Source organism: Mya arenaria, chromosome 6 (genome assembly GCF_026914265.1).
Source record: "Mya arenaria isolate MELC-2E11 chromosome 6, ASM2691426v1".
Taxonomy (NCBI): Eukaryota; Metazoa; Mollusca; class Bivalvia; order Myida; family Myidae; genus Mya; species Mya arenaria.
In genome coordinates this window covers 83,058,799-83,083,408 of record NC_069127.1, presented here as the reverse complement: position 1 = coordinate 83,083,408, position 24,610 = coordinate 83,058,799, and the positions used below count along the sequence as shown (strand labels likewise).

The following is a 24,610-nucleotide window of genomic DNA, read 5'->3' as shown; positions in this document are numbered from 1 at the left end:
ACGTTTTTTTCTGCTCATGCTGAATAATGACATCAGAAAGTAAACAATCATTGAAATGAAATGACGCTTTCATTTAAAACAAAAGATCGTCACGGTTACTCTGTTAAGTTTTCCCCATATCTGCCTGATCGTTTTGTATGTGCTACATCTCAATATTATGGAATAGCAGGTATACAATGGAAATAATCCTCTCAACTTCATTAAAAGAAATATAAAAACAAAAACAGAAAGTGTCAGGACTTTAGCTTACAAAACCCTTGTCCGTCCACAGTTTGAATATGCAAGCACAATTTGGCACCCACACACAAAATCAAACACCAATAAAATTAAAATGGTTCAACATCGGGCTATTCGTTGGGTTAAACATGACTTCTCTCCTCTCTCCAGTGTTACAAACATAATTCTAATGCATACATTGTCAATAAATGCAAAAGCTATATTCATTCTTTTTAAACAGTGAACCAAAATCTGTTAATCAATACATTATTATATAAAATATATTTATTGCAATTATTTAAGTACTAGAACATTCAAAAAAAAATTGAAATTACAAATGCTTGCTTGGGTGAGAGCGAATAATTTCAATCGCGAGGATTGTAGTAGACATAGTTGTCACAGACAAGCTCAATAAAGAGCGTACTGTATAAGTGAACAGCACTGTCATTTATCTGCACAATAGTTTTTATCCTTTTTGAGCCCAGCATTCCTTGTTACCTCTCTGATATGCGAGTTAACCTATAGATGAGAAAAAGAATCACTTTCAAACATGGTAAAAAGTCATGTATCAACAGTTGTGGATAGCTCAGTGGTTATATCACTGGCATAGCGTAAGCTGCAAGTTTGAGAACCATATGGGATTGTATTCATTTTTCTTTAAACTGCATGTACATTGTTCTTTTAATTTTATGTTCATATTTTATATCAAACTCTAACATAAATTGCATTTCCATTCATGGAAGGAAATTCGATGAACTGTGCAGTTGATACAAATCTAATGAAACATTATAAATAAAATAAAATAAAAAAAATTGTTTTCAAAACATTGATCATTGCCTGAATCCTTCATATGTTAATGATTTAACAAAGCACTGGGCTGTGCAGAAAGGTAACATACGGAACTACTTGTTTTTGTTATATCGCTTTCCAATTACTGTTTATTTTCTCCTGTGACAGTTTAGATAATACATATCTTTACTTCCAGGCAGAGGCACATTGTTCGTGTTTGACATTCTGTCGTCAGGAATTCAGCCAGTGAAGATTTACGAGTGGAATGATGGTTTGTTTGATGCTGCTTGGTCTGAGAACAACGAAAATGTTGTCGTTGTAGGTGCCGGAGATGGCTCGTTGCTTGTGTACGATGTTACAAATCCAAAGGTTTGTTTTAAAAGATTTATATTTTTTAATAAATGAAATGTTTCTACTTGCAAATAGCTTTGAAGGATAATATAGCATGTAAATTCTTCGAAACTGACAAAAGAAATGTTTAAGTTGATAGCTGTATTCGAATAATGTCTGTATACTATACTAAAATTAAAATACTTGTGATATATGCCTTATTTCCATTTCAGGGACCTTTAAAAGCATTTAAGGAACACAGCAAAGAGGTTTGTATAGACTCATGTTTTTCTGGTCTCTGTTTCTCAAAAACCTTTTACTCAGCTTATGACATATCTTGCTATAAAGCAACTTTTGAACCAAAAATATTGGCAATGAAAGAATATGATTCTAACAGTAAAAACAATTAATAGCTTGAACATTGCAGTGCTGTAAAGTGGTAAATAAGTTAAGTTATTTAATAATAACTTAAATACATTCGAGAAACTGCAAGCATGTGCAGACATCATTCCTTTGATATCTTATGGGTATCTTAGCCACGTGATATACAGTCGGTCATGTTTTTTTCGCTCTCGAGTATTTTAGGTTTTAATAGTGCTAAAGGTGAATGGATTGTTATGAAACTTGGATATATCATATCAGCTCAGTGCCTTCTCAAAACGTAGTGACTAATGATGTTGCAAAATTGAATAAACTGTATGATTTGATGTGTTTTCTGAAAGTTCTTTGTTGTTTTTTGTTTTTTTTCGATCTTCAACATAGTACAATAATAGTAACAGCCATACCATCTGAGTGATAACTTCTCAAGGGCTGTCACGGATTACTGTTAGCTTTTGTTGGTAAGACCCTGTGGGCAGGCTCGTTAATCTTCAGTGATTGGATATTAATGTTATTTCGGCGCCTGTCCAGGCTAACGGAACACGTTCTTTGATCTCTGATCAAGTTAGCCCGCTGTGGATCCAGTTGTTAAAGTCATTTATGGGTAAAGGGAAGAAACGCCCTAAGGACGAGGCTTCACCAGGTTCTACTTCTAGCCAACCGGAAAAGCGTCCAACTGATACCATGACGACGCCACCACCGTTAAATACGGTGGGTCAAGGAACACCCACTATGCAGTTCATCAATGGGGGGCCCGTTCAATATGCACCACTCGGTACATTGTCGACGCCACTCCAACAGTCGCCATCATACGCTGTTCAGCCGTCCGTAGAGAACTCTCTGTTACAGTCCATTGCGGATAAACTGTCAATTATTGAAACTTGTCAGAAAAATAGGGAGTCAAAATTGAACAAATTAGACAAAATTGAATCGAACATTACAAGTATTTCACATCGAGTGACGTCTTTAGAAACTAGAGTTAAAAGCGTGGATGAGAAAGTTACGGAAATGGAAGCTAGTAGATCGTACGACAGCCAAGTTTGCGAAGATTTAAGAAAGAGTCATGAACAGTTTGAAAAAATACTTAAAGCTGAAAAATCGCGAAATGATAAAATTTTGAACGAAATAATAATGATATTTTACGCAACGATGTTATTGACAGCCAATCTCGTTTAATGCGTGACAATCTGCTTTTTTCAATGTGCCAGAAGAAACAACCCGTGAGGCGCGTATATCTGAGAATTGCCAAGCTAAGGTAATTCATTTTTGCAAGAATGACTTTGAAATTCATGATGCAGAGACACGAATCAAATTTGAACAAGTACATCGTACCGGCAAATTCGAAGGGGGTAAAACTCGTCCTATAGTCGCTAAGTTTCACTTCTATGGTGACAAGATGGAGGTGAAACAACGTGTACGCGATAAGCAGGCGTTCTCACACCATGGTCAAACCCTTCCAATCAAAGTCAGCGATCAGTTCCCGAAAGCAGTCCAAGTGCGCCGTAGGAAGTTGATTCCATATCTCGTGCAGGCCCGTAACGCGCATAAACAAACTGTCTTAGCATATGATACTCTATATATCGATAACCAGAGGTTCACAGCTGATCATCTCCCCCCAGGCCCAGTACCGGAACTCCCGCCGCGGCATCCCAGGAACCAGGCTGCTGCCCGCCAAGCGGGATACCCTCCACCGCCGTCTAGTAATAGTGCTCCACGTGCGGCCGCTGTTCAGTATAACGCGCCCAACCCGGGACTGGCGGCACACCCCGACACGGACCCAGGGACTCTGGCGGACCGGAATCAAGCTCCGGGACTCCAAGACGGTACCCAGAGCAACACGGATACAGCGTAGGACAGCTGTGAGAAGCAACTTATCTTTCTAGTTTGGAATGTGAACGGTTTATGTTCAAAACTTGATGATAATGACTTTCTAAATATTATATTAAAGTATGACGTATTGTTCCTTACTGAAACTTGGAATCATAAACACAAAAATGTTAATATAGAAAATTACGAAGTTTTCTCCTGTCCGAGACCAAAATATAATAAAAAAGCCAAACGTTACAGTGGGGGTGTCGTCATATATTATAAAACTAAATTTAGTGGTCATATAGAGCTAATTTATTTAGATGAAAAAGGAATTGTTTGGATAAAGCTCAAAAAAACGTATTTTGGATCATTAAATGATATATATATATATATGTTGTTGCTATATACCGCCTGAGGATTCTAGTGAATATAAAAAACGAGATTCTCCATTATTTGAGTTCGATTTTTTTGATAAGCTTGAAGATGATATCCGTCTTTATTCCCAATTAGGTGATATTATAGTTTGTGGTGACTTAAATGCTAGAGTAGGTCAAAGATTAGATTTTGTTGAAAATATTAATCTTCACCGTTATGTTAATTTGCCTGACGATAATGACGTACCCGTTGGTTTACCGTTACGACAATCATTTGATGAATCGTCAAATAATTTTGGAAATAAATTATTATCACTGTGCAAGCAATCTAGTTTATATATTATGAATGGTCGTATTGAACCTGGGCATTTTACTTGCTATAATTTAATCCGTAATAAATAATGTATCAGCAAGTGTTGTTGACTATGTTATATGCAATAGTAATCTGTATTCGTTGTTTGATAACATGGTTGTTTAACAGTTATCAGAATTTTCGGACCATTGTCCTATTTCGTTTACGTTACAGTTGAACTATAACAGTATGTGTAATAATGTCCAAGATGTTGTGTACGATAAAATTGTATGGGAAAATTGTAACGTAGACTTTTTGAATGATGCTTTAGACAATAGCAAAATTCACTTTGATAAATTAGTAAATGATTTACTTTCAAATACTATAAATGTTAGGACATGTATAGATAACATGTCAGATATTATATTTGATATTTCGTCCCGTCTCCATGGTCGACAATTCTATAATAACCCATCTAAACCTAAAAAAGTTAAAAAGTCGGGCTGGTTCAATGGTAACTGTAAACGATATAAAGATGAGTTCTACAGATGTAAACGTTTATTTAATTCAAACCCGACTGCTGAAAATAAGATTATATTTTTAAATGCTCGCAGATTGTATTGTAAAACTAAACGGTCTGCAAAGTATGATTTTTACAACAAAGAAAAACATACGTTATCTTTGTTAAGTAAACAAAATCTACGTAAATTCTGGAAACATATTAAGAAATATAAAAAGGCAAAAAGTGCTAATCCTATTGAGATAGAAATCAATGAATTTTTTGATCATTTTACGAATGTATCTAATTCCCCGCATCCTAGCACTTTTGGTGATGAGGATGATGATTATTCAAATGAAGAAGTGAATATTGAAATGTTAGATTGTCCGTTTTCCGTTGAGGAAATATGCAAAACTATATCCATGTTAAACAGACATAAAAGTGCTGATATCACAAACAATGTTGCTGATTTTTTTATTGCACCATATTAAGTTCAATTATTTAACCATATTTATGATACGGGCGAATTACCCTGAGTCTTGGACAAAGGGCATAATTGTTCCAATTTAAGAAAGGAGATAGAACCGATCCCTCCAACTATTGTGGTATCACTCTTGTCAATATAATGGCTAAAATATTTTCTCTTACTCTACGTAATAGAATAAATGATTGGTGTGATTATGGAAATATTTTTAATGACACACAATTCGGATTTAGAGATAACCACAGCACTTCAGATTGTATATTTATATTGCATAGTATTATTCAGAAGGTTTTAATGAATAAATCAAAACTGTATTGTGCCTTCATTGATTATGAAAAGGCGTTTGATACAGTTAATCACGAGGCTTTATGGATAAAACTATTAAAATCTGGTGAGTTGCAAAATGTTAAGAATGATCAAATCAATATATATGAATGTCAAATCTTGTGTACGCAACTGTAGAAATATGGAAATATCTGTTTTTTTGATGTTTCTCTTGGTGTAAAACAAGGTGAACCACTTTCTCCATTATTATTTATTTTATTTATCAATGATAAAGATATAGAATTGTTGTCTGTATATATGTTGCTGTTTGCAGATGATATTGCTCTTTTCACTACGGACCCCAATAGCTTGCAAGCATTATTAGATAATGTGTATACTTATTCTCATAAATGGGGTCTGAAAATTAATGTAAATAAGACCAAAAAATGTGTATATTTGAAAAACGTAAATCCAGACACATGTTTGTGTGGACAGTGAACGATGAAATCATTGACCTTGTTGACTCGTTTACATATCTTGGAATTAAATTCTATTACACTGGGAATATGAAATATGTTGTACAAACATTGCATGAACAAGCACTTAAAGCCTATCATAGTCTATTGTCTATATTTAGCAAAGTTCATCTTGATGTTAAATATAAACTAAAACTATTTGATTCACTCATTTCCCCCATTCTGATGTATGGCTCTGAAATATGGGGCATATATAATTATAAAGAAGTTGATAGATTACATCTTAAATTTTGCAAACACCTGCTGGGTGTCAAACCTCAGACTTCTAGTGCAGCAGTTCTTGGAGAACTGGGTAGATATCCATTGTTTGTTAAATGTAAGAAACGTGCACTAAGGTATTGGTTAAAAATAATGAAAAATACTGATAACCCTATATATATGTTTCATTCAGAACAGTTACAAGTTGTACACTTAAATAGAAATAATTCTTGGGTTTTTGCTTTAAAAACATTGTTAGACAACATGGGATTCAGTGATACCTTCACAGCTTTCAATAATGATGTTAATTACTTACCTCTGTTTAAACAAAGATTGTATGACCAGTATAAACAGGAGTGGAACACAACTGTAGCTAGCCAATCAAAACTAGATTTTTATAGACTATTTAAAAGTGAGCTTAAATTTGAAAAATATATTGATATTATTAATAATGATTATATTAGAAAAGAAATGTCGAAATTACGTTTGTGTTCTCACTCTTTGGAAATTGAAACGGGCAGATATCTAAATATTGATAGAAATGCTAGACTTTGTAAATGTTGTAATTTGAGAGTAGTAGAATCCGAATACCATTTTATTTTATGCTGCCCACTTTATCGTAATTTAAGACTAAAATATTGTATAAATGTAGCATTCCCGACTATTCAAAAGTTTATTAAGTTAATGTCGTGTGAAAAATCAAAAACAATTAGAAATGTTTCTAAATACATTCATCATGCTATGCTAAATAGACAAGAACAGCTTGATAATATACCTGCTTCTTAACTTTTGCTTAATATCTATCTATATGTTCTTTAAAAACATGTACTCCTTATAACTATATATGTAATTGTGTTGTAAAAAATATCATTCGGCCGTCTGTACAATGTTAAATATGTTTAATGGCCAAAGGTATTGTTATATGCCGATTTGTCAATAAACTTTGAAGTTTGAAGTTTGAAGATATCTTCTTTGTTACTATTACAATACTATATTACTCAATCCAACCCCCATGCCTACTGTAAAACTCCAAAACTTTAAAATGCAATCAAGTGATAATTGGAAAATGAAGTGTTGTTAAATGCAATTGTTCTTTATTCAGGTCAGTTCTGTTGATTGGAGTCCAACAAGAGCAGAAAATTTTATTCTAACGGCTTCCTGGGATTCCACTATTAAGTTGGTAAGGGTCTCTTTGATACTTAGACTCCCTTGGTTTTATATTTTGAAGCTATATTCTATTCAAACATGTTTGTTGCTTTGCTTGTTTAGTTTATTTATTTTTTTAACATCGAAAAATAATAACAACAATATACTAGCCATTCTTGTTGGCACGATGTTGTGTGAGAGTGTAATCTTGTGTTGTTGGGGAAACTGGAGTTTCCGGAGGAAACCCATTTCTCCGTCTTTGTGACAAAAAACAAATTCACATGCGCCCAGGCTGGGAATCGTACCAACGTTGCCTAGGCGAAGAGTGAGTGCTCAAACCACTGCGCTAACTGCACATCTTGTTGATACAGTCACTAAATACAAGACATTTTTTGCCATTTTAAAGAATTTGTTGAGAGATTATACAAAAGATTTCTTAAAACACATTTTATGTTATAAAAAAAATGCATGATAATATTTCATTATCAATGTGTGAATAATCACAAATTTCAGACACAGAGTGTTGTATAACAGATAAGTGTAAATGTAGGCATTAAAGCTGCACTCTCACAGATTGAATGTTTTTACAACTTTTTTAATAATGCAAAAATTTGCTCGTTCCATTACAAAACATAAAAAAAGTTTTAAAAACGGTATATTTGTGAGAATGCAGGTTTATGTACATACAAATGTTTAATCTACAGTGGTCTCTAGACAGTCCCCACTCCGTGGCCACATTCACAGGGCATTCTGGAATTGTTTACAGTGCCATCTGGTCACCACGGTTACCAGGATGCTTTGCTACAGCATCAGGTATTGTAAGCACAATAATGTCTCAGTATTTCTGGTTAAAAAGTACTTGTTGTTTCATGAAAACCTTCTTTATGATACCCTTATGTTTATATGTAGAGTACAAGTAAACCAATAGAAGAAGTCATAGAACAATTTAGATAGATAGATTTATTCGTGCATATATATATGTCATAGTAACAAACCATATATCTCATAAAGTTATAACACAGACTGATTAACAAAGTATTAGTGATGATATCTATACTAAAGCACAACATCATTAGAATGCTTTGGATACATGTACGTGCGTTAATAAAAATTTAATTCAATGTGTTAATTTCATATACGTTTTGGATTTTTTGTATGAATGTCACTCATACATTTAAATCTAAATATTGTATTGCAAGTTGATTCAAGCCGATTATTCAGTCAATATTAGATGATATCACATGACTGCATATATTTAATACTATTATGGGCTTCTTGTTTAGAATTTTGTTTAAATTAACGTTGTTATCATCATTATTATTGTTAACTTTCAAATCATTTCTGCTCCGGAAGTTTCATGGATATACTACTTATTTTCCAAAAACAATTGAGACCCTATTCGGTTGTACTTGTTTTATTTAAGTACTTGAGCATGTCTAAAAACATTTTATCTTTAAAAGTTAACAACAATGTTGTTAATCTAGTTGTAAACTTTAACACAGTTTTGAGTTCTGAATAATTGGCCCATTGTTTTATTATCTGTGTAAGGAGCAATAGGCATACATGTACCAGTATCACCGTATTATACTGAATTGTGTCCATTCCGGTCATATTTTAGGAGACAAGACATTGCGAGTATGGGACAGACGGACACCCCAGCCACAGTGTACGATACAGGCCCATGAAGGGGAGGTGCTCACATGTGATTGGAACAAGTATGACCAGGTACATGTACTATACCAGCTGGTCAAGTTTAGTTATCTTTTCAAACTAAAATAAAGACAGCTTATTTAAATCATGGTTGTATTCATAAATAAAATTCAAATTGATACATGAATAGGTATTTTAAATGCAATACCGGTACTTCATTGTTAGAGATATGGTATTTTTACCCTATGATACTTTAAGCATGCATTTGTTTAGAATGCTCAATAATTTTTATTTTTTCCATATATATAACTTTAAGTATAAACAAAATATTTATAGAATTCGAGGGAAAGCAGATTTCTGTGGAATATACTGAAAAAATATCATTTTGTATACAACAAAACTTTGCTGATCTGGGGTCTTCGGTAAAGTTAAGGTTTCTTTTAAAAGTAAAATAAAATACCAAGAAGATAATTTATAAATGTAATTCTTTTTTCCAGTTTGTTAATTTTTCACAACACTTATTTGAAATTACTTTTGTAAAACTGTAAGAAGATAAATATTGTTGTTTTAAGTTTATTGCTGGTTTCTTTTTCTCAGTTGCATTTGGTGGTCATTACAAAGTGCAGAATGTTTTCTATTCCCAGAAATCAGCATCTTGACTTCTTTGATGATATAAAAACCTCAACTGTCTTATACACCAGCAGCCATTTGTATAAAACTGGTATATTCTATGGTTTGGTTGAAGTTAACCAAAATGTTCATGATTGGTCAATATTTATTCAGTGTTTATTACTAACCAATCATATTATTTAAATGTGCAAACTAGACCATAATTTGCGGACAACATATCCAATCAGCTACAGCTGCCACTTGTATAAAACTGGTTCAGTCTTTGGTTTGGAGATAAAGTTGGCCAAACTAGTCATTGGTTGGTCAATATTTATCCAATAATTTCTGTTTACCAATCAAATGGCCTTTATTCGCAAACAAGCCAAAAGGTAACTTTTGGATAACTTTACCAGTGTTATACAGTTGGCTGCTGCATGCAATAGTATATAAAACACCTTAATAAGTTGTAAGATTTTACAAGTTTTATACAATTGACTGCTGTCTGATTTTAATCTAGACATGCACAACTTATGTAGTACAAAGTTTGTGAATGTGGCTGTAAGAGCATATTGGTTGCAGTAATCTTACTTGGCAGTTGATCTACATAATGGTACATTTACTTGTTGTTGTTTTCAGAATATATTATACTCTGGTTCGGTAGATTGCAGTATTAGGGGCTGGGACATACGTAATTACAACAAGCCTCTATGTGAGATGACTGGACATAGGTTTGCTGTCCGCAGAGTAAAGGTAATACACTATAAATATATTGAAAATGAATTATATGTAGTGGCACAATATCTCTTGCAATTTAATTCTATTTTAGATTTTTAGTTAGATGATGACCCATGTAGCCAATAATACATGTCTTATACTAAATCATGAATCTTTCTTGTAATATCATTATATGCTGTGACAGACATCATCATGGTAAAGATTTGTGGAACTGCAACTTTCTGCTTTCCATACAGTCAAGTTTTTTAATTACCCTAGATGGTATGTACATGTATCATGTGTATGTTAACTTTGTGTTTGTACCTTTTCAGACCTCTCCATTTAATGGAAACACACTGGCCTCATGTTCCTATGACTTCACTGTGAGGTATGTTCGTGTTTTCATATGTTCTCATACACATATTACTTTTGGTTGTCTTTATTTAACTGTCATGTTAATCTTATTTTACCTGAAACTTTCTCACATTGGCAATTTCCTTTTTGATACTTTTTTTTAAAGTTAAGGTATTGTAATTGACTTGGAGAAGTGGTCATTGTGTTTACAATTTAACCTTGGCCATAATTCTAAAACAGTTTCAAGATATTCACAGAAATCTTATACACATGTTAGAAGAGACAGTATACATGAGTGCATCAAGGCCCATAACTCTGGCTTTAATAAATATTGCAGTTAAGCCCAAACATTTTCCTTCACCTGCAGAGTTCTTATATATAATGTATATCATATGTCACAGACATGTATACTTGTAACTTTAATGATAAATATGTGGCCTCCAGTTATCTGCCCACTGGGTAATCAAATAGCACAACTCTGATATATATGAAACAAGATTAAAAAGAGTGAAAACTGTCCCCAACTTCTATAAAGACATGAATCAACCATATATTATGGCCAAGTAATTTCTTGAAATTATAGGACCTGGGATGTACGTCAGCCGCATGCCATGGAGATTACAGAACATCACACGGAGTTTGTGTATGGCCTGGACTTTAACCTGCACAGGCCGGGACAGATTGTGGACTGTGGCTGGGACTCTCTTGTTCATGTGTACAAACCTAGGTCCTTGTGATACTGGCTCAATAGTAGAAACTTGTGTATGGAAACCATGCCAAACCACTTTTATAAACCAATGGAGAAACATATATATATATATATACTAGCATTGTGGAATTGGATTTAATGTGTTCTTTTATATTTATTTGTACTTGGTAATTATCAAGAGAAGTTGTAATCCATATTTTACCTCCCATCGATTATAGTTTACAGTTGAAATTAGTTATTTTTGTGGTGGTCTAGGTTTTAGGTAACTTTATGTTCTAAAGTAATAAATACCCAGCTGACTAGTGCTTACTGAAATATATGCTTATTGTAGACATCCATGTGATTTTTGCTCATCTGTTTATCCAACTTAAAACTCAAAGTATTATCATAGCTTTATTGTGATCAGCAGCCTCATCTAGTATACAAAAACTTTAACCTTAGTCACAATAAAAACATTTAAGATATAAAAGTAAACTTGGTACACATCTTGCCAGAGACAAAACGCACATGTTTAGCAAAGCCACGACTCTGGCTGTTATAATCTTTGAGTTATAACCATTTTTTGACTATATAATGACAGACAAGTGATGTTGGCATTGGCTCTTTGCACTCTTGTTTATCTTTTTGTTGTGAAAATTTAACCACAAGTTAGAGAGTATACACATATGCTTTCATAGAATAATATGACTTTTTATTGTATAACTTACCTTTGATTGTTGACTCACAAATGCAATGAGTTAGTTGTATGCCATGTATATATTATTTCTTTTTAAAAAAAAAGATACAACCACTTAAATCTTGTGTTTTATTTTTCAGCAAATCAGATGAGGTAAACTAACTGTAACATTCAAAATATAACAATCTATTTTACAACTCATTAGAAGATAAATAATGAATGCTGTTAACATTTTACCATAGAAACAATGATTAACAACTTGTTGCAGTGTTCATTGTTTGAACAAAAATGCCTCACGTTTTGGCAAAAAATTGTACTGAACAAATATTGTTCAAAATTAAAAAAAAAACGTCATGAAATATTTCTGCTGCTCCAAGAAAAGGACCATGAACAAATATGGAGGTCAAGGTCATGTACACATATGACCATGAAAAACCTTTAAGATTACTATTTTGTCATGTGATTTGTTGTCAGTATAATCCTATATTTACAAAATTGACAAATTTTAAAGCATTACTGGCCTACTTAATAAAAAATTAATAAATAGTTCTACACAGAGATTATTAACATTAATAATATTATCCATATCACAGTCACGGAAAACTGCACAAACAATTCAATGCTTGTACACCCAGACAATATCAGGACTTGAAGCTATTGTCCTGTGAAACTAAGAGTTCATGTTCAGAGTCCTCCTTGATGGAAGCCTGATAGGAATGGTCCCCAATCCTCTCGTAGTCACCACTCTTGTGGAGGCGTAAACTTCGCACCAGATTAAACGCCCCAGTTCTGAAGAGAGAATCACCACATTATTGATGCATTACTTCTTTTTTTTTAAGAGAAATCTAAGTATTTGAGATATATGAGTACATTGTTTATGAGAAAACTGATTATTTACATGATTAAATTTCTCCAGTCACAGACTGCCATATCCCCACTAAATCAAATACAGTATAAACTCTTGCCTTACCACAAAGGTTTACAATTAAACAATGGACAATAACTCAAATAATACTGCTACAAGAGTTGTGACTTGTGTGTGCTGCACTACTCCTAAATGAGATCTACCTGTATATGAAGTTTGAAGTAAATACCTCTAAGTCTTTTCGAGTCATGCTCCGGACAAAAAATATAGTATGAAAATTCACAAAAGGCAATAACTAAAAAATCAACTACACCCAGAGTTATGCTTTCTGTGTACTTCACGTTTCCTCCATCAGATCTATCTTCATATGAAGTTTGCAGTCAATACCTTAAAGACTTATAAAGTTATAAGTCTGGACAAAATTATGCACTGCATTTCTCCTTAATAAGATCCATCTTTATATGAAATTTGAAGTCAATACCTCAAGCACTTTCAATTTATGCTCTGGACAAAAATTATGTTTGGAAATTAACAAATGGCAATTACTAAAAGAAATACTGCATCCAGAGTTATGGTTCTTAAGCACTACACTTCTCCCCAATATCTGTAAATGAAGTTTGAAGTCAAGCCCTCAAAGAATTCTCAAGTTATGCTCCGGACAAAAATGAACATTAACAAGGGGCAATATCTAAACAAGAAATGCCACAATACAACGAAACCAGGTTTTCAATGATTGACCGAATAACTTTAGTCTGTGCTGTGAGAATTATGTCTCCCCCTCTCTGGGGGAGACATATTGTTTTTGCCCTGTCCGTCAGTCCGGTAGTCCGTCAGTCCGTCAGTCCGTCAGTCCGTCCGTACGTCACACTTCGTTTCCGATCGATAACTGGAAAACCGCATGACCTAGGATCACCAAACTTGGTAGGGAGGTTGGTCGATTATATCTAGGCTGGTTTGTTGCGTGTAGTATGTATGTTAAAGGTTTAGGTATTATAAAAGAACTGTAACTAAAGATATACAGATAAACACAATCACAAGAAAGGTCTCCATAAACTCTTTCTATATACTAAGTTTTCTATTTTTAGTAACAGTCACCTTGACCCTAAGGCCCAAAACGCAATACTATGAAAGGTTTCAACAATCCAAATTTGATCACAAAATGTCAACTGTAACCTAAGATATTCAGTTTGAAAGGTTAGTTTGAAGAAGTGTGTCCACCTACACAATGACGTAGGTCATTCTAAGAACCTGGTTTCACTATGTGAAAACCTGGTCAATAAATACTGCACCCAGAGTTATGGTTCCTGTGCACTTCTCTTTTCTTTAATGAGGTCTATCTGTGTGATAGTTTGAAGACTTTTCAAGTTACCGGGTATGCTCTTGACAAGATTGCCTGGACACACACACACATACCGGTACACACATAAACACACAAACCATTACTATATCCACTTACCTTTCCGTGGGATAACAACTGCTGACACAAATGACCCCAATTGGTCTTGTTGGACATATTTGTATATTATAACATATAATTATGTTGAATAAAAAAGTTAGATTAAAAAGCCATTTAGCTTAACAAATTTATTCAAATGCATGAAGTTCTACAAATCTATGACGACTGACTAAATTCCTGTTAACAGGTAAAACTTGATAACTGATATACAAAGTACTGTTTAAACATATTGTGCAACATTGATCTACAAGTACATGTATGGCCTTGACCTATGATATGGGATGGCCTTGACCTATGATATGGGATGGCCTTGACCTATGATATGGGAGCACAAATTCAAATTGACACACCTTCCAATGGAGCTTGACAAAACTGTAAATTTTCATTCATATTAATTGCTTAGACATACTGTGTTGCTATAAAATTTATAGTGTGCAACATGACCTCAAAAAGCAATCAGATGACAGGACAACTCTTATGTACAACACACTTACCCAGTGCTTTACAATTATGCGAAGTTTAATTATATTCCTATTAATATAACAAAGCTTTGGCTGAAACATTAAGTATTCCTATGAAACCTATATTGTACAACATTAATCTCCAAGTGTGACCTTGACCTTTGAGAAATAGCACAGATTTTGAAGTTTAATTTAATTCCCATTAATGTTAACACCATTGTGGCTGAAACATAAAGTATTGCTATAAAGAACAACATTGATCTCTAAATGTAACCTTGACCTGTGAGATAAGAGCACATATTTTATGCAAGACACGCCTTCCCATGGAAAAGTTTAATTGAATCCCATATATAATATTAATGTAATGGCTGAGACAAGGTTGTAACAGACAGACACACAGATGGACAATGTCATTTATATATGCCACCGCAGATATAAAGTAATAGAACAGCTGAATACTTTGTATGGTAAAATTCACTGACACTAGGGGTCATGTTTAACTTTTATGGAAATAATGTTCAGTTGAGTCCAAGGCCTACAGAGTGTATGACTTTGTGGAGCTACATGTGTCATACACTTACCTTCCAAACCGTTCCCCATCCTCAACCGTCTCTGGTAGATTTTTCCCGAGAGTCTCCGGCAGAGCCAGGGACAGGATACCTGTCAGAAATGCAAGGGCCCCAAACACCACGAGTGGGAATGCCTCACCCCATATACCGCCAAGCTGCTCTCCCTACCAATAGATATATACAATATGAGTTTGCAGATCCCATGCATAAATTAATATGAAGGCCCCAAACACCATCAGGACATAAGTGCCACCCAAGCTACATGTAACTCCAGAGTTCGGTGTCCAACTGCTCTTTTTTTTAGAAAGGTATTAGAATATTGCACATGAAATGAGACAAACGGGTCTATTTTTTTTCAGTAACGTTTACAGAACACCAATAGATGAAACATTATCCTGAGACGAAAGAGTCTTATCTAACCACAAATGTTCAAATATGTATTTTATCAAAATATAAGAAAACAGATACATAAGTAAGAACAATTGTAACTCTAAAAAGGTATTGTGAATAGTATTCGTAATGCTTTAGTAAAAAATATAACTCCAATAAATTTAATAATTTGTGTTAAGTTATATAATAAAAGTGTAATAAAATTTCATTTTCATCAAATTTGACATGTTTTTCTGTTTGTTTATAAATATCATGTGGAAATAATTTAAATAAAAACATAAAATTTATAACACTGGATTGAAAATATAATTCTTTAAAAGCTTTACATTGACGACTTATTGATTAAACTAAAAGAAATACTAAGAAAATAGGTTTGTTATACATGAGGGTCAAAATTCCAATAATAACCAATAATCTCCTATTAAGTAGGGGAACTGATCTGAACTGATAAGCCATACACTGGCAGCCTGATATGGCTTGGTTTTACATGAAGTAAAGGGTTAAAATGTTTTCAGCCTGACAATATACAACACATACCTCTGTGACTATGTATGGAGCGACCATTGTACCCAGACTAGCAAATAGTGATGCCCCTCCCATTCCAGCATTCCTAATAACCGTGGGAAATAGCTCAGCACTGTGAATGTGCGCTGTACTGTACGCTGCTGTGATGAAGAGTTTGCCCAACATCGCAAGGGCAACCACTATGGCGTCACCTCCTACAGGGATTCATGCAACGTTTTAAAGCGACTCACTCACAGATTTTATGTTTGCAACATGATTTGTTTAAATTTTGTTCCAAAATAATTAGAATTTCAATAGCATTACTAACATTATTTTGGCAAAATATAGCATTTTTCTGTCACCTTTTGAAATAATTGTTAACAATAGAGCTCTTATTATAGCTCTGGATGATGTTTAATCATGGTGCCAAGCATTTTGTTCACATTTCACATGAATATATTTTTTCATGCCTAACTCTGTAAAACGTCAACCAGTCCATTAAAGGGGATATATTTAATGGACATTGCTTGATCACATTGTCCATTGCTTGATCACATTGTACATTGCTTGATCACATTGTACATTGCTTGATCACATTGTACATTGCTTGATCACATTGTACATTGCTTGATCACATTGTACATTGCTTGATCACATTGTACATTGCTTGATCACATAATAAACAGAGAGACTCTAGTGTATGTGCAAATTTGAACTACTTTTTAACATGTAGTTCTACATTATCCAAGTATGTGTAGTGTGTAGAAGTTGAGTTCATGCATCTAGACAATAGCCATTTGAAAAATAAAATAGTGTGTAAGCCATTTTTTAAAAACAAGAGCTGTCACAGTATGTGACGAATGCCCCCGAATGTGACATTGACCTACGAACAAGGTCAGTACATGAAAAGTTGATCTTGACTTTATGTGTCAAATACATATGGCAAGTTATTTTAAATTTCCTTTGAACATAAAAAAATACCACCCATACTTGACAACCTACACTGTTATGTCCTTATATTCAGAATTCCCTTGTGAATAAACACTTAGTGTATCTTTCACCTTAGAGGTAGGGACATGGGTCTTGCACAGGACACGTCGTCTTCGTATGCGGAACACATGTATCAAGTTATTTTAAAATCTGTCCTGTTGTGAATAAACACTAAGTGTGACCTTGACCTTTGAGGTAGGGACACGGGTCTTGCACGCGACAAGTCGTCTTGGTATGTGGTACACATGTGGCAAGTTATTTTAAAATCTGTCCATACAAGAGAAAGTTACAGCCCGGACACGACAACCTATACTTTATGTCCTTATATGCAGCACTCCATTGTGAATAAACACCAAGTGTGACCTTGACCTTTGAGGTAGGGACACGAGTCTTGCACGCCACACGTCGTCTTGGTATGTGTAACACATGTGGCAAGTTATTTTAAAATCTGTCCATACAAGGGAAAGTTGCAGAGCCGGCCGGACGGACGGACGGACGGTGCGATTTTAATATGCCCACCTTCGGAGGCATAGTAACATGTTAGCTGGGCCAGAATTCAGTATTGGTCTTAATTGGATCTTATAATGAAGTAGCTAATCGAATAACTTTTTATTAATAGATGACCAAAACATTAAGATGAATCAAAGATTATCTTAAGTTGGATATTGACTACCACCCCTGGTTTTCACTTGTGACAGAAGACTAACAATAATTAACTAATATAATATTAGATGTACCTCCAATAAATTTATCCACTACACCACACAGGTACATACCTCCCGGTTCATACTCTATAGCCAGCACGGTGGAGGCACAGGCCAGGCCCCCTACCAACATTGAGCCTGTGAAGAGCCAACGTCGGCCAATCCGGTCCACCAGGTATATCACGAGAAAGTATGCTGGGATCTCCACCGCCGCCGACAGGCCAAAATTAAGGTAAAGGTTTCCCGCCAGGTTGTCTGAGTTCAGGGCCAGCCCGAAGTATGTCATAGCAACAATTGTCCTGCAAATAGAGATAAATGTTTGATGTTTGTTGTTTGAGCTGTCCAAAACAAATCATTACCCTGCATTGAATATCATGATTTCATTAACAGTTTGCCTGGAGTGTAGGCACATATCCATCAAGAATGCAGAATATGTTTCTTCAAAAGAAAATGTATATATATATATATATGCCACTTGTACACAAAATAATTATGCTGGTGTCTTGTCAACGAACTTATATCACTTCCAAGCAGTCAATAGAATGAAGCTTAAAACAGTAAAGTAAGCCATGCAAAGAGGGAATTTGTAAGTATGCTTTAATTACAACAAAAGTACAATATACATACATATAAATACACTCAGCATGAACTATAAGACATTGGTGTTACATTTTTTGAGTTTATTCTTGATATTGACTGTCTTCTACAGCTTCCCTTAAACCCAAACATAGATATTACAATATATATGAATAACAAAGTACCCACAATATCACAAGGTACCTACCAGTTCACAAACACTATTACAGTTGTTTTACACATCTTCTTGGATGAGAACAGCTGTAAGAAACTGGCCGTCTTGTCGGTGTCCATGTCATCCATACACTTACTGTAAAATGACGAAAATCAATGCCTTTCATATTGAAAATAATACATCGGTATGCCTTAAGTTTGACTGCATACTACGTGTGGAACTATTGCATATAACAAGAGCTGTCGTAGGAAAATGTGCTCGAATATACACTGCTTAGTCTTAGAAATGAATACAACTAGAACTGTAAGCCAAAGGCTAACGAATACCCCCCAACCCTTCCCTGTCTAGGTTGTTTGCCCTGGCACAAAGGAGTAGGCCACCAAAGCGAATATTGTAACAAATTTAAGGCCTGTATGCACCTAACTTCAGGACTTTTGATGGTCTTTTTAAGGACAAAATCAATTAAAGGTCTTTTTAAGGCCATGCAAACATTCTGATTAATACAGGTGCACCAAATCATATATTCAACAGTTCATATCATGGTCATTGACATCTGAAAGTTTGAAAAAGATTTATAGAAAAAATGAGAAAAAATGACCAAGGATTAGGCTAGACAAAGCTGTATAATTTTTGCCTATTTTAACTTATTCAGGGGCCATAATTGGAGACATGATCATGTGATTCCAACCACAATCACAGGGGCAAATGTTCTCACCATGGCTAAAAGTTTGAAAAAGATTCATTCAAAAATGACGAAGGAGTAGGACGAACAAAACTAATTTTACCCAATTTAACTCATTAAGGGGCCACAACTCCACTCAGGATCATGTGACTCCCACCAAATTCATGGAGGCAAAGGTTTACATCATGGCCATTAATATTTGAAAGTTTGAAAAAGATTTGCTCAATAGCTTCAAAGAAGAATCCTGGACAAAGCTAATTTTGCCCAATTTAACTCATTAAGGGGCCACAACTCCACTCAGGATCATGCGACTCTGACCAAATCCACGGAGGCACAGGTTTACATCATGGTCATTAATATTTGAAAGTTTGAAAAAGATTTGTTCAATAACGACAAAGATGAATCCCGGACAAAAAAAAACGGACGGACAGACGGACAGACAGACAGACGGACAACCCGATTCCAGTATACCCCCCCCCCCCAAACTTTGTTTTGGGGGGTATAATAATGATGGTTGTCTGATGTTAAATACCTCTTAAAGAACTGTTTAGGCAGCACAGTTTTATTCCAGCGGGCGGCTTTCTCAATGATCACCTTGGCCTCTGCAACACGGCCCTTGGTTAGCAGCCAACGGGGAGATTCTGGTATCAACCTGGGATTGTAAGAACAATTTAGTCAGGGCTTGTTTCATGTTCCTGTGAGCAGCTTGTGGCACTTCATCGGAAACTGGCTTGGGTAGTCAGGCATCAACCTAAGGTATCTTGTTTATCAAAACAGAACTAATAGTGTCACACAATCCATGTACTGATATGCAAAGGCATAAAATGACAGAAGATGGCATTGGGATGGCAGTGCCAAATTCGTAAACTGAAGTTAAACGTCTTAGCGTTATCTGTTTTCAATACAGAAGTATTCAACAGTATTAGAGTGTGGTATAACAATACTACAGTTCATGTAAAACATGTTATTCATTAAAAATGATCTTTTAACACATTTCTTTTGTCAAAATGTCACTGGGTCCTAAAACCTTCTATATACTTGCCACCAGTAGGAGAGAAACAACAGGCCAGGTAAGGATGTGTACAGCTGTAGCTTGAACCATTCCCTGACAATGTAGGCCACTACTGCCATCAGTATCAGGCCCAGCACGTACGGGAAGTCAGATATCACCCCCGGCCATGCACGCTTGCTCGAGCTTGTCAGTTCTAGGGCTGAGAAAAAGTTTAGAAGCTAATGTAACTAATGCCTCAGTCACCCATACTGAATGGTATAATTACGTTTAACAACACCTCCATTGATAACAGAGAGAACCATTTCTCATTTTAGCAGAAAGTTGTGTACTCATATATTGAAGCCATGTGTTCAGTGGATTATTGTATTGAACACACAAGGGGGTGTATGCACATACACTGTAACAGATACTGATCGCTGATTGGTCAATCACAGGCTTTTGACTCTGTCTTATCTAGGTGATGAAAGTGTTGTCAGTATTTGATACTTATCACTCTACACATTACTGATCTTTAAATTTAACAGATTTAAAAAAGATGCTAAATGGGGGAAAATATAGTTCTTATTAAGCGCACAGAGTTCTAAAAAAAAAACGAGTGTTTCAAGCCTCTAATAGAATGCTTATGATAAGCCATACTCACAAATGATATAGCCAGGCATGAAGGTGGCTATCACAGAGGCTCCAAGAATAAACTCTACTATCACAAAGAGCCAGTATGCGTGTACCCAGGCCAGTCCGATGTTGGAGATCACCATTATCACTAGGGAGACATACATGACTGGCTTACGACCATATCTGGATAGAGAAGAATAAAGTAAAAATGAAAATTATTACTTTTGGACCCTCATGCTAAAAGAAAAGAAATTTCTGTTTTTTTTAAATTGACAGATATTACATTTTCTTTTCTTTTTGAAAGAACTGAAAAAGTAGAAAGACTCTCCATTCACCAGACTAGCATTTCTTTTCTGGGAATGGCAGGTCCAAAGCATGAGACAATAGTAACTGTTATAGATGTGAAGAGCCCTTGAACAAACATTCAGTAACTTACACATCAGCAAATATTCCTGAGGCGAGAGAACCAACCAACATGCCACCGTAGAAGATCATCTCCGCATTAGCAACCTGGATCTCCTTATCACAGACCAGGTTATGCTGGAAATAAACATCAAGAGGAACTACAAGCACAGTATATAAACTGCTCCTGTTTCTGCTACTTCAACTACCTTGGGTACAGCTAAAAGATTTGATTTTAAGCACAGGCAACAAAATTAACAATCTCCCCCTATTTCTTTCACTTTTCTAGCTGATGTAAGCACTTGTGTTTGTCCAAGTGGTAGAATGCCCAGGATTTCTACAATACTGATAATATAATAGACCATTTTAAATTTAATTTTTCACCAACATTATAATCAGCATCATTGCTACAATGGCTGCCACCACCACCACCACCACTACCACCACCACCAATCCAATTAAGTGAAGCATCTCTCAGCAATTGTCTATTCATCATGTTACAAAATGAACAATAGCGCCACTAGGCAAACACCATGGGTTGTCTGCTGGTTTAGTTTCGAACAATGGGCATTACACAACAAATATAAAGTCAGAGTTATAGGCCCTGATGTACATAATGTGCTCTTGCCTCTAGCAACGTATGTTTCAAGTTTCAGTTGATCATAATGAACAATTTTTGGATTATAGTTAAGGGTTTAAGTTTTTGCACAACGCCTATAGCTATTACTATACCCAGTCTTTTGATAAACAGACAAGCTAATAATGAATTAAAAATTAGATGATTTAGTGCACATTTAAACCAGCATTTTATTCTTCATGGTTTATCAAGAAGCCAATATACCTCTGAAGCAAATGTGTCTGTGAAGACAGACAGGTCATACACCCACTTGGAACAGGCCTCTCTAAGGCTGTCATTTGGAAGGAGGGCGCTGGAATTGAGTTTACAAAATTAATCTATTTCATAAACTATTCTTAAAATATAATAACTTTCAAGTACACGTATAAACTGACTTATAGGACTTATTTTGCAGTTTGTGGCTTACCAGTCTTATTTTCTGAAATAAGAAAATTATGTTGATGGCTGTTTACTTTACATTTGGTATTACATGTATTATAACAGAATGCTACGATATGTATATATTTGGGACCAGTTGCATAGTACTTTTCCATTTATATTTGTGTGATGAATATCTGTGTACAAACCCCTCAGTGGTCATGGAGATGTTTCCACTAGGCAGCAAGATGTGACATCTGTCATACTTAAGGCCTTTAGTATTGGAGAGTGGGATATACTCATCAATCGATTCCTGGTGGGTGGGGCTTTGTACCTCAAAAGTGTCGTTCTCACAGTTAGGTATGGCACACCTGTGTTATAAATATTCATCTTCAATAATAAAAGAGAAACAAGTTTGAGGATAGTAGTTCTAAATGTTGGAAGTGGATGAGTTATAGTTCCCAGTAAAACATGTATGCGGGTCCTCCAGACAGCAGTGAATTAGTTAAACGAATAAAAAGTATAAAGTTATGACAGAAAGCAATGCAAGTCATATAGATAAACATATAGCTGCTTCTAGGTCAACAGAAGTGGTAATCAATATGTTTATAACAAGTTTGACAATCATACATCCAAGTGTTCTCTTTATATTTATAGGACTAGGCGTTTATTTTCAAGGTCACTGTGGCCTTTGAGCTACTGACCTCAAAATCATAAAGGGTCATCTGCAGTCACGAAAAAACCGTCCTACTAAGTTTGAGGACCTTATGGCCAAGCACACTCTTGTTGTCAATAGGAAATGCTTTTTGTGTTCAAAGCCACCAGAACCATGACATCAAAATCAATAGGGGTCATCTGCTGGTCATGACCAACCTCTCTACCAAGTTTGAATACCATAGGTCAAAGCATTCTATAATTCTTAATTGAACAAGCTTTTTGTATTCAAGGTCACTTTGACCATGTTTGACCTACTTACCTTAAAATTAATAGAGGTCATCTGTTGGCCATTACCAACCTCCCTACCAGCTTTTTTGAGTTATCAACTGGGACAAGATTTTGTCTCCCGACCAACATGTGCAAAGCAATATACCCTAACTTCTTTGAATAAGAGCATCTGTTTATATGTCCCTGAAAAAAATCATCCTAAATGAAAAAGCCTGCTGTTATTTTTTTCATTATTTACTTGAAATGACTACATTATCAATAACATTCAAAGAACTGCCATATATCACTTACCTATGTTCTGGTATACCTAGGAGGAAGACTGGGTTGAGCATGATAAACCCAGCCAACAGATTTGGCCCCAGGGTGAGGAAAAACACCCACTTCTGGTATCGCCCGAATCCTCCAATCTCATCGAGAACATCGTCAAAACGCATCTTCAGAGAGATTACATTCAGATTCAGACACTTGTGTTTCTTGATAATGGCATTTACATTTTTTTTCTAAAGGATGGTCAAGTATTTTATTGTCACACAGATTACATTAGCATTCTGGCTCCTGTGTTTTGCTTATGGTTAAGCATTCCTGATTTTAATGATGTTTTGTCTATTGCTTATAATTAGGAACAGCTTTATGTAATGTCTTCTTATTATTGCTTAGGTCATTTCTATGAATGCCTGTATCTTTTAAAATTCATAGAGAATTGTACCCATTGCACAACCCTTTATTTAAAAACCATGTTGTGTAAATAGACATGCACTTCATTTAATTCCTTCTGTAAGGAAAAGTATGTCAGTCCTCAATGCTTATGTCACAGGTAAGAAACCAGGATGTATGTACTCCGCTTTACAAAATTAAAAGTCACGTTTTAATACACATATCTTCACTCAAGAGATTTAAATTGCTTAAAAATATTTATCATTGATGAAGTCACAACCTTATTTTATCACTTACGGCAGTCATATGTTCCGTATGATAACAAGTACAGTCGTCCCAAAACAATGTTGAACATCTCAGCATATCAATGCTACCCATGGTTGACCCCAGTGGGTGATGATTTGGACTATTTGGATAAAATTGGCAATCATCTCTTTGGCTTAATTATGTAAATAGTTTACATGTTATGTGAAAATAGATATTTAAACACTTTTAAAATACATCCTCTCCTCTTGTTTGAAATCAGGTACACAATAGGGAATAGAGTTGAGATATGTATAAATTGGGTTTGGCACATAAAGGGAGTCCGAGA

At 35.0% G+C, this 24,610-nt stretch overlaps 2 protein-coding genes across 3 annotated transcripts; one reads left to right on the top strand and one right to left on the bottom strand.

Annotated features, from left to right (window-relative positions):
* Nucleotides 1-12,147, top strand: LOC128239457 (peroxisomal targeting signal 2 receptor-like). The gene is made up of 9 exons (XM_052956095.1): nucleotides 1-169; nucleotides 1,202-1,374; nucleotides 1,569-1,604; nucleotides 7,272-7,349; nucleotides 8,020-8,128; nucleotides 8,934-9,040; nucleotides 10,211-10,324; nucleotides 10,621-10,676; nucleotides 11,226-12,147. Exons 1-9 carry the CDS (start codon nucleotides 61-63, stop codon nucleotides 11,377-11,379), a joined length of 936 nt encoding a protein of 311 aa, XP_052812055.1. The 5' UTR covers nucleotides 1-60; the 3' UTR covers nucleotides 11,380-12,147.
* Nucleotides 12,148-12,257: 110 nt separating this feature from the next.
* LOC128239456 (organic cation transporter protein-like) lies at nucleotides 12,258-24,568 on the bottom strand. Of its 2 annotated transcripts, XM_052956092.1 has the most exons (13): nucleotides 24,316-24,568; nucleotides 23,656-23,798; nucleotides 22,629-22,790; nucleotides 22,267-22,354; nucleotides 21,460-21,563; nucleotides 21,052-21,206; nucleotides 20,442-20,610; nucleotides 19,932-20,051; nucleotides 18,751-18,852; nucleotides 18,039-18,265; nucleotides 16,306-16,487; nucleotides 15,391-15,542; nucleotides 12,258-12,816 (listed from the first exon to the last, which is right to left on the bottom strand). In XM_052956092.1, exons 1-13 carry the CDS (start codon nucleotides 24,394-24,396, stop codon nucleotides 12,669-12,671), a joined length of 1,833 nt encoding a protein of 610 aa, XP_052812052.1. In that variant the 5' UTR covers nucleotides 24,397-24,568; the 3' UTR covers nucleotides 12,258-12,668. The 2 variants fall into 2 exon arrangements, with proteins under 2 accessions (XP_052812052.1, XP_052812053.1); XM_052956093.1 differs by lacking the exons at nucleotides 23,656-23,798; nucleotides 24,316-24,568 and adding an exon at nucleotides 23,396-23,450 and having other exon boundaries at nucleotides 12,259-12,816.
* Between the last annotated feature and the right edge of the window lie 42 nt (nucleotides 24,569-24,610).